Consider the following 9,563-nt stretch of genomic DNA (forward strand, 5'->3'; position numbering starts at 1 on the left):
TGATTTCCTCCAATTCCTTGTAAGCTCTAGGAAATTGACCTTCAATTTCTTCAGTAAACCACCAAGAGTATCTTTTCTGCTATTGTCAGCCTTAGATTGAGTAGTGGAAGTCTAAATAGAAAGGAAATTTTAGTGGTTTGGAGAGGGTTTTGAAAGAAGCTTAAAATTTCTATAGAATTTTCTCAAAATTCTGAGTGTCTCACCTTCAATATGAATAAATTCATGTATTTATTCAACTTCAACATGCAAGCACTTCATCATTCAGCATTTTGATACTTCAAAATGCATTACCAAAGTGGGCTAGGTTTTTTAAGATGGATAAATCCACTCACAATTGCAAATTTGGAATAATTCAAATTTCAAAACCAATTTTCAATTTAATTTAATTTAATTTAATTTTAAACAAAACTAAATTAAATTTAAATTTAATTTCTGAAATTGAATTTAAAATTTTTATTTTGTTTTATTTTAAATAATTAATTAAACAAATGTAATCAAACAAATAATTTAATATCAAATATTGAATTAATAAAATACCTTATTCAGATATGAAAATCCTATTCATGTAATCAATATTTAAATCATTATTTAAATATATTAAACTCTCCAAATATATTTAATTTCAATAAATATAAACGTTTAATTATATCGAATATAATTAACCACACCCTAAAATTAAATTTGAACATTTCAAATTCACGTATTAGGTTTAATCTTTTATGAGCTAATAGAGGGACCTTATGGACCTACAGATCATGATCTTCAATGATTTGAGATTAATTGGCTAAACTCTTTAAACTGAATTAATCAATATTCATTAACTACCGAGACATACCACTATAGCTTAGTAGTTGCACTCTCCTCACTGTAGATATATTTTTGTCAACTTGATTTAACCATAATCAATAAGTCGATCCTTCATGGGTCGTTCGTATTTACAGCTACGTCAAAATTACCATTTTACCCCTGTAAATACATCTTGCTCCTTAAGTCTCCACTGATCCTCTATTGAACAATTAGTTTATAGTCCAACTAATAAACCATATCCCTCTTTGTCATGAGAGGGTGGGGCCTCTTTGTTCAAGACTAATAATCAGTACTTAAGGGAACAAAATATCTGCTAACCCTAAGATGGGTAGGAGAGAATTCCATTTTGTAGAACTATGTTCCCAATCTATGAAGCACAGACACGGATACGGCTACACGATACGAATACGATCGGATACGGTGATTCGTCAATTTCTAAAAAACTAAGATACGGATACGTTGAAGGATACGTTATTTTTTATATATTATTTTAATATATATTTCTAAAAAATGAGGATACTAATACATTGAAGGTACATTTTCTCTTGCTTAAAAAAATAGGTTGTCTAGTTTTATATTGAAAAAGATTAGATGAGTTGTTTGTCTTTTTTCTTTAAAATAAAAAGTAAGCGTAAAAATAGTTACATCAAATCGCTCGTAAAATACGTATATGAGAAGTATATGGAAGTATCGATATCTGATACGTGTCCATCTTTGCCTCACATGAAGTATCTATGCTTCATAGTTCCCAGTTATCTATCTGGTTTTATCCCCAAAATGGAAGGCTTATTGAGCGGTGATGTTGAACCACTCTCACTTATGTAGATCAAAGGATAATCTCGAATAAATAGGAGTTCATAGTTAGCTCAGGTAAGATCGAGTTACCTTAGGTCTTCGATTTAAAATAGTCAGTTTTAACAGTAAACGGTTGTTATAAAGAAAAGTGACTATTTCGTGATCTGGTCTTATACAAACATCTTTTGCATAGGATACTCCCACTCGCATGTCTCTACATGAACGATTTCGGGATCACATCGTTTGTATCAATATACAAAGTGGGCCATATCCATTTGTGTCCCTAGGATGAGGTACCCAATCTCATCTATATATTTATAGACCTTTTTGGCTATATACTAAAACTTGATCCTCTTTTATGTCTCTACATAAAGTTAAAGTATGCATACTATAACCATGAATTTGTTTATTGGATTTTATAACAAAATGCAATTTTAATAACACTTTTATTGGACGAAGTTTCAATTATACTTTTATTGCAAAATAGAATATATTTAAAAATTATGAATGGCAAGTTTTAGGACATTCCCAGCAATTATCTTGTAAAACTTCGATTACAAACTCACCCGACATTTCTTACCATGATTTGCATCTTTCTTAAATACAATGATTAAATTCTTAACCAAATTCTAAAAACAAAAACTATCTTTTGAAAACTAGTTTTTTTAGTTCTCAAAAGTTTGGCTTGGTTTTTTAAACCATCGGTGATTAGTAAATAACAAAAGAAGAAATTTGAAAATGAAAATAGTGTCCATAGGCTTAATTTTCAAAAACAAAAACAAAAAACAAACGTAGTTACTAAATGAGGCTTAAATTATTAAATTTTGGTTAAATACTTCATAAGAAAAAGGTTTTTTTTTTTATAAAAAAAAAAAGGCTAAAAAAAGAAATCATAATAATCAAACGGATATATTATTAATATAAAAGTATCCCCACACACCATGAAAAAAAATTATAGTAAATATTACATGACAAGTAATAATATATATATTTTTATATATATATAAGTTTGTGTATAAATATATATTAAGCAAGAATCTGATATACCAAGGGGAAAATTCAAAAGTGAGTTTTTCCCGAAAACCAACCTTTCAAATGTTGAGATTATTTATTTATTTATTTTCATGCCATTTGCTTCTCCCTTATAGCAGCTCATGAACTTCGCTATGAATTCTGTACAAGAAAATGAAAGAAATAAAGAAATAATTTAATTATAAGATAATTATTTTAAATGATAAAATTATTTAAAAAAAATTTAAAGATGACAAAATGTTATTGTCTATCAATGATAGTCACAAACAGTGACATTTGATTATATTTGTAAATAAATTGATTCATTTTTTTATATTTAAAAATAACCTTTAATTATATATGCTTGTCTAGTAATAATTTTCACTTTTTAAAAATTTAAAAGAAAAAACAAGCACCTATTGTGTTCTTAGCCTTGTGGGAAATAAAACAATTAAAAATCTTTTGAACTGTACTTTGAAGAATCTGTTAAAAATCTTTATGTAATTTTGTGTTTATTAAAACGTAGGCTATGTTGTTTGTATATAAAAGATGGCTAAGGTTTAAAAGGTCTTTTTAAAAATGTAAAAAGATTTAGCCAAGACAATGGAAATATCTCAAATTATTTTTTAGAAATAGAAAATCGAAAACAGAAATCGTTGCCAGTTACCTTTTACTTTCTGGAATGACCGAAATAAAGTATTTAAACAATTAGCATAATAATATATATCTTTAATATTTCAAGAAGTTAAAATTTTATAGAAATAGCATAATCAAAATTGGTTCAAATATATAAAATACAATAAAAATATTCAAATTTATTCCATGATTGTAAAAAAAAAAAAAATGAATATAGAATTAATAGATAACCCAATGTTTTCTTTTTAAATATATACATAAATATAAAACTAAAAAAAAATACTAATCTGAAAAATAGTAAATAAAACTTTCATTTTTTGGGTTGGATGGTTAACCTAGGGGGAAATACTTTTTCGCCTATTATTTTGGGTTGGTTTTTACTTCGTCCTTAGATTTTAGAAGGTTAATTTTTGAGTTTGATTTCAATTTAATTCTTAGATTTCAAAATATTACATTTTTAACCTCAATTTTTCATTAAATACTTACTTTCAATAATTAATATTAATATCTATTAATTAATTTTAAAAAATTAAAAGAATTACAATTAACTAAGTTTCACAAATTTTTCATTACTATTAAAACTAATTTGTAATTATTTTAAATTAATTAATAAGTTAACACGAAAGACCGAAGTGAGTATTTAGTGAAAAATCGTGGTTTACAAGTGTAAGTTTTGAAACCTATGAACCAAATTAAAACAAAACTTAAATTTCAATAGTAAAATTATAGCACGAACTAATTAAAATTTTAAAGACTAAAAGTATAATATTTTGAACTAACAAATGAAAATCGGACTCAAAATTTAAGGGAAAAAAAAAAAGTATTTTCACTCAATTAAAATATATTACCTTCAATCTTCAAGAAGTGGTTAACATTCTTTCTCATAGGATCATGCTGCCCTTTGGCCACCGCCTCTTCCCCACTGCCTTTTTCACTAACAAATGATTTTTCCTCCATTTTCTAAAATTCAAATTAACATCTATACATTAATATTGTTCTTTAAATATTTCATTCACATTTTATTTCTTAATTTTTTTAAAAAAAAAAACCTTATATTATAATAAAATGGCACTTACGTTAATAAATCTTGTACGAGTTAGATATGCACAAATTAAATTTATAATAAAGGGGGAAAAATTTACATTATAATCAGCATAGAAACCCTCAATTCGACGTTGTAATTCTTCATCCAAAAACTTCTTTAATTCATCTACTAGAGTCTGCACATACATAGCATTACAGAGAATAAGAGAAGATATATGAGACAAAATTTTTAATTAGGAAAAATTAGAAGATTTTTTTTTTTTTTTTCATTTTTTCTTTTTTTAACAATTTACACCCTAAACTTTTGAGTAGTATCAGTTTAAACCTTAAACTAATAATTATATTAATTTAAATCCTGAACTAATTCCATAAGTGTATCCAAATAAAACATAATGAAAAGTAAAGGTTTAAATTGTACACTTGTGAAGTTATTAATCGATACAATTATTAGTTTGAGGTTTAAATTGATACACATATGATAGTTTAAAGTTTAAATTAATACAACCATTAGTTTTGGGATTCAATCGATACAACTCCAAAGTTCAGGGGTGTGTAAATTGATATTTACTTTTTTTTTTTTTTTATGACAGGAGAAATCGATTATTAAACCTCAACATTAGATTAGATTGATGTTTTAGGGTGATTAGTTGAATAAATCTTTGGAAAAGTAATTGTTTGTAAGACTTATGTGTCTATAAAATGTTATATTGTTGGATACAAGAGAGAATCTAAAAGGAAAAAAAAAAAAAAAAAAAAGAAAACGAGAGATAAAAGAAAATTACCCTAAAAATGAAATTGGGGGAGACATCATATTCAATAAGCTTTTTAAGTTTTCCACGAACTATATACAACCTGTGAATGAACGAAGAAACAATTAAACATTAATTTTAAAGGTAGATAATTGACATGTACGCCATTTTCTTTTCTTTTCTTTTTTTCTTAAAAACCCATTATCCACTTTTATTTTACTAAAAGAAATCAACATAATATTAAATCTTGTGATCGAAAATCCAAAAAGTTACTTTAATTTATTTTTTTTTTTAACATTAAATCGGGAAAAAAATGAAAAAGGTTTGTTAATATTATCTATTAAAATTGAAGTATAAATAGAAAATTAAAATGTAACATATAGTTATTTAATTATTTAACTTAAATTTCTAACCCCGTTTTGGTTACTTTTGTTAATAAATTTCTAATCCCCTTTTGGTTACTTTTGTTAATCATTTGATTTTTTAAAAAAAAAACTTGATGCTTGAACATTATTTTTGTTTTCTTAAAACTTCTCTAATAAGATTTTCACTAAACACTTATATTCTCAGCGAAACTCAAAAAAATATAAATAATTTTGTTATTTATTTGTTTATTTTAAAATTTGGGCTTACATTTTAAAAAACACTCATAAACAAATAAATAACAAAACAAAATAAGAATTATATTTCGAGCTTAAATTTTATAAACAAAATAATTAAAATTGATTTCAAATAAAGAAAAAAATGAGTCAACTTATTTATAAATATTGTAAAATGTCATTATCTATCAGTGATATATTGTGATAGACAAGAATAGATTTTAATTACGAATAAACAGTGACATTTTGCTATACTTGAAATTTTTTTTTAGTAATTTTATCATTTAAAATAATTATTTAAATAAATTATCACAATTGGAAAGCATTATATTCTTAATTTTAAGTGGTAAGGTAAAAAAAAAAAAAAGGTAAGAGATATGAACTTCATTAGAAATTAATTAAAATCAAATAAACTTGAAGAAAAAATTGGTAATAAAAATGAATGGTGATATATATAAATATATAGTTAATTACTGTTTTGGGCTTTGCTCTTCGACTATCTTCTTAGCAACATCTGCAATATCATCTTCCCAACCCGTCAATAATTTATTCTCATCTTCTTCAAACAATTGACTGCAAATCATTAATAATTTCACCATAAAATAAATTAATCCGAAGAAAAGCTAAAATAATAATAATAATAATAAAACTGAGAATTTAATTGTATCCCTAACCTTTTTTTCCAGGAAGCCTCTAAGGATCGAATGGCTTGTCGGAGGTTGTTCTTGGAATTGTCGGCAATTCTCTCTGCCAATCGCTTCGACAAGTCGAATCCTTGTTGTTTTGCTATGAACCCCAACACTTCTACAATCTATTTTCATTATTTAGTGTAACAATTTTCATTTTTTTTTTGTTAAAATCGTTTCATGTTCCTAAATACCACTTTTATTTAACTTGGTTTAATATTTTTTTTTTTCTTTTTCAGAAATTTAGTTTAATATACATGTTGTTACTAATCAAATTTGACTTTGATATTATTATGTTATTCTCGTAGAATTTTAAACGTAATACATAATGACATTTTTACCATATTTGAAAATATTTTCAACAATTTTATCATTTAAAATAATTATCATTTTAGTAATTTATTTATTTTTTTCTAAATTAAAATGAAATAGAGAGGAAAAGATTTAAAAGAAAGAAATTGGGACCTCTTGTTGTGAAGGAGGGGAGAGGTGAACAAAAGTGCAGAGAGATCTAAGAAGTAGAAGCTTAGAGGCATCGGAACAACAGAAGAAAATTTTGCTGCAACCTTTGTTCCTTTCAATCGCCCATTTTACATACATTAAAGTTTCATTTGATAGCTGATCTGCTTCACATAATACAATCCCTACACATCAATTGAAATTAATAATCTTAATACGCATAAATCTTATAACAATTTTTATGAATCAAACATCACGAGGGTTATTAATTATTTGAGTTATGCTTAAATTGATTTTTGTTTTAAATACTATTATACAACTTACGCAAACATGTGTAAATTCAAATTTACAATGATCGATATGCCTTAATTAGTTGGAACTATGATGTGTTTAATTACCTCGACAATTGGCATGATTACATGGTAAAGGAGACTGGGATTCTTTCATGAGCTGGACGATGACTTGTTTCTCAAAGCCTTTGGTTTGTGACATATTGACTTCCACGTAATGAGATGATTCTTTCACCTTTACTTCTATGCTTCCCAACATTTCACTCTACCAAGTCATAGAATTACTAATCATAATTTAAATAAGATTTAAATACTACTGTAGTCCCTATACTAATGGTTCTAGTTCGTTTTGATCATTATACTTTCAAAATGATCATTTTAGTCTCTGTACTTTCAAAATGTTCACTTTGGTCCTTGTACTTTAAAAAATTGACCATTTTGGTCATTTCATTTTCATTTTTAAGAGATCAAAATTGTTATTTTTTCAAAATTCAATGATCAAAATGAACCAAAGTTAAAAATAAAAAGACTAAAATAAACATTTTGAAAGTATGGGGACCAAAATGATCATTTTAAAAGTATTGAAACTAAAATGAGCCAAAGTAAAAAAGTAGAAGGGCCAAAATAGTATTTAAACCTAAAATACATCCCCCGACATTAGTAAATTAATTAATTTATTTTTATGACAAATTAAATTAAATGAAATGAAAGGTAAAAAACATGAAATGAAAGTAGGTTCTTTCTCTATATGTGTATATTAAGAGAAGAGAAAATAAAATTAGACACACCTTGAAGTCAAAAACCTTGACAACTTCCTTGATCTGTGAGGAAAGAAAGAGAGAATAATTAAGAAGTTAGGAAAATTCTCACTTCAAAATTAAAGTTCAAATATGCTATAATATAAATACATAAAAATTATTGATCCATGCGTAAAATTAAAGTTCAAATTAAATAAATGCATGAATTTGAAAAGAAAAAATGAAAAATAAAATATATGTGTGGGGGAATTGGGAAGGTTTATTAAGTGATAGTGATAATACACCTCCATTATTGGTTGATGTCGAAAAGCTTGACGAAGCATAGCTTGAATCATAGTCCTTTTCCCAACTCCAGGCGCCCCTTCAAATATATAATAACGCCCACTTCCTTTTTCCTTTACCATTTCCTTCAATTCCATTGCCCTTTTTTTATTGCATATAAAATCCTCCAACGCTTTTGGCCTATACTTATCCCCCCAACTATACCTCTCTTTTTCCATCTCCACCACCACCCCCACTCCCCCGCCGCCGCCCCCACCTCCTCCTCGCCGTCCGCCCTTCGATACTAATCTCTCCCTCAACAGCTTCTTTCTGATCTCCACTTCATCATCACCACTTTCTCTCTTCGCCGACGTCGATGATCCCGGCGACAACGACGCCGTCTTCGTCGTAACCGTCTGGATTCTCAGATGCTGACGTGGCTCTTTATAAGAATTGTGGGGACCACTACTGGGTTGTTGTTCTTGTTCTTCTTGTTCTTCTTGTTCTTCTTGTTCTTGTTGTTTACGGAGGCATGGGGCCCAGTAGTCCTTCAATTTGGAGACGAAGGAGGATTGAGTGGAGGCGGCTGCTGAGGTGGCATAAGAGTGGGGACCACGTGGTGTTGTAGTGGTGACGTGGACGGGGGTAGAATTGAGAGGGCCATGATGGTAATTAATGGCGAGGGAGGAATCGGTTAGGCCACGGTAATAAGGGCTGGATTTGGGGGTTTTGTCGAGGATATCGAGCTCATTAATTCGTTTGTTGTGGGCTTCAAGGCTTTCTTCGGTTAGCTCAGAGTCTCGGGACAAAACGGCTAAACGAGCAAGCAGTTTCCCTAGCTTCGAACTCCATGACGATTTTGACGACGTCGTTGAGATGGTGGCGCGGCGGCGTCGGCGACGGCCGTGGTCTGAATCCGACAATGAACGGCGGAGGGTTGGATTGGGTTTTGGTTGTTGTTGTGTGGCCATGGACAGAGATGGGTTCAAGTTGGAAGCCGGAGGTGGTGGCGGCGACGACGGAGGAGATGAGAGAAGAGGTTGATATTTGTTTCCATTTGAAAAGGGAGAGAGAAAGGATGGGATGCGAAATGGGGTTTATAGAGAAAATAAGGAGAGGATAAGGTTTTCGAATTTTCATTTAATAATAATACTTTTGGTGCCTTAATTAGTTTCTTTTCAATTTATCATTTAACTTTTAAGATTAATTAATACTTTTGGTAATGGGGAATTAAATTCAATTTCTATTTGGTAAGTTGAAAAAGTATTATATTTTTCGGTTTTAGATTTAAAATTGATTTCTAATCCATCTTTAAATTTGTAAATTGATTTCTAATTGATCCTTTGAGGATAAAAATAATAGAAAAAAAGTTGAACATATGTACAAAAATGATATTTTAATTATTATGTTATCATTTAATTATATCAAGAAAAATATTTGAGTGCATCTCCGTTGCACTTATCTTCAT

At 28.2% G+C, this 9,563-nt stretch overlaps 1 protein-coding gene across 1 annotated transcript; it reads right to left on the reverse strand.

Moving 5' to 3' along the window:
• Nucleotides 1-2,498: 2,498 nt before the first annotated feature.
• Nucleotides 2,499-9,324, reverse strand: LOC120068803 (replication factor C subunit 3-like). Its single transcript, XM_090309753.1, has 10 exons — nt 8,119-9,324; nt 7,865-7,897; nt 7,185-7,341; nt 6,793-6,971; nt 6,316-6,452; nt 6,116-6,214; nt 5,076-5,145; nt 4,392-4,469; nt 4,098-4,209; nt 2,499-2,775 (listed from the first exon to the last, which is right to left on the reverse strand). Exons 1-10 carry the CDS (start codon nt 9,064-9,066, stop codon nt 2,711-2,713), a joined length of 1,878 nt encoding a protein of 625 aa, XP_090165879.1. The 5' UTR covers nt 9,067-9,324; the 3' UTR covers nt 2,499-2,710.
• Nucleotides 9,325-9,563: the final 239 nt, after the last annotated feature.

This window comes from Benincasa hispida, chromosome 1 (assembly GCF_027475165.1).
Source record: "Benincasa hispida cultivar pf3 chromosome 1, pf3_genome.v1.1, whole genome shotgun sequence".
In the NCBI taxonomy this organism is placed as follows: Eukaryota; Viridiplantae; Streptophyta; class Magnoliopsida; order Cucurbitales; family Cucurbitaceae; genus Benincasa; species Benincasa hispida.

What these genes read in the sequence shown, in the direction of transcription:
- LOC120068803 (XM_090309753.1), bottom strand. Translation starts at nt 9,066, where the DNA reads ATGGCCACACAACAACAACCAAAACCCAATCCAACCCTCCGCCGTTCA. An exon ending in GACATCAACCAATAATGGAG is followed by an intron (nt 7,898 to 8,118) that starts GTGTATTATCAC and finishes CTTTCCTCACAG; the next exon opens with ATCAAGGAAGTTGTCAAGGT. An exon ending in CCCCCAATTTCATTTTTAGG is followed by an intron (nt 4,470 to 5,075) that starts GTAATTTTCTTT and finishes ATGTATGTGCAG; the next exon opens with ACTCTAGTAGATGAATTAAA.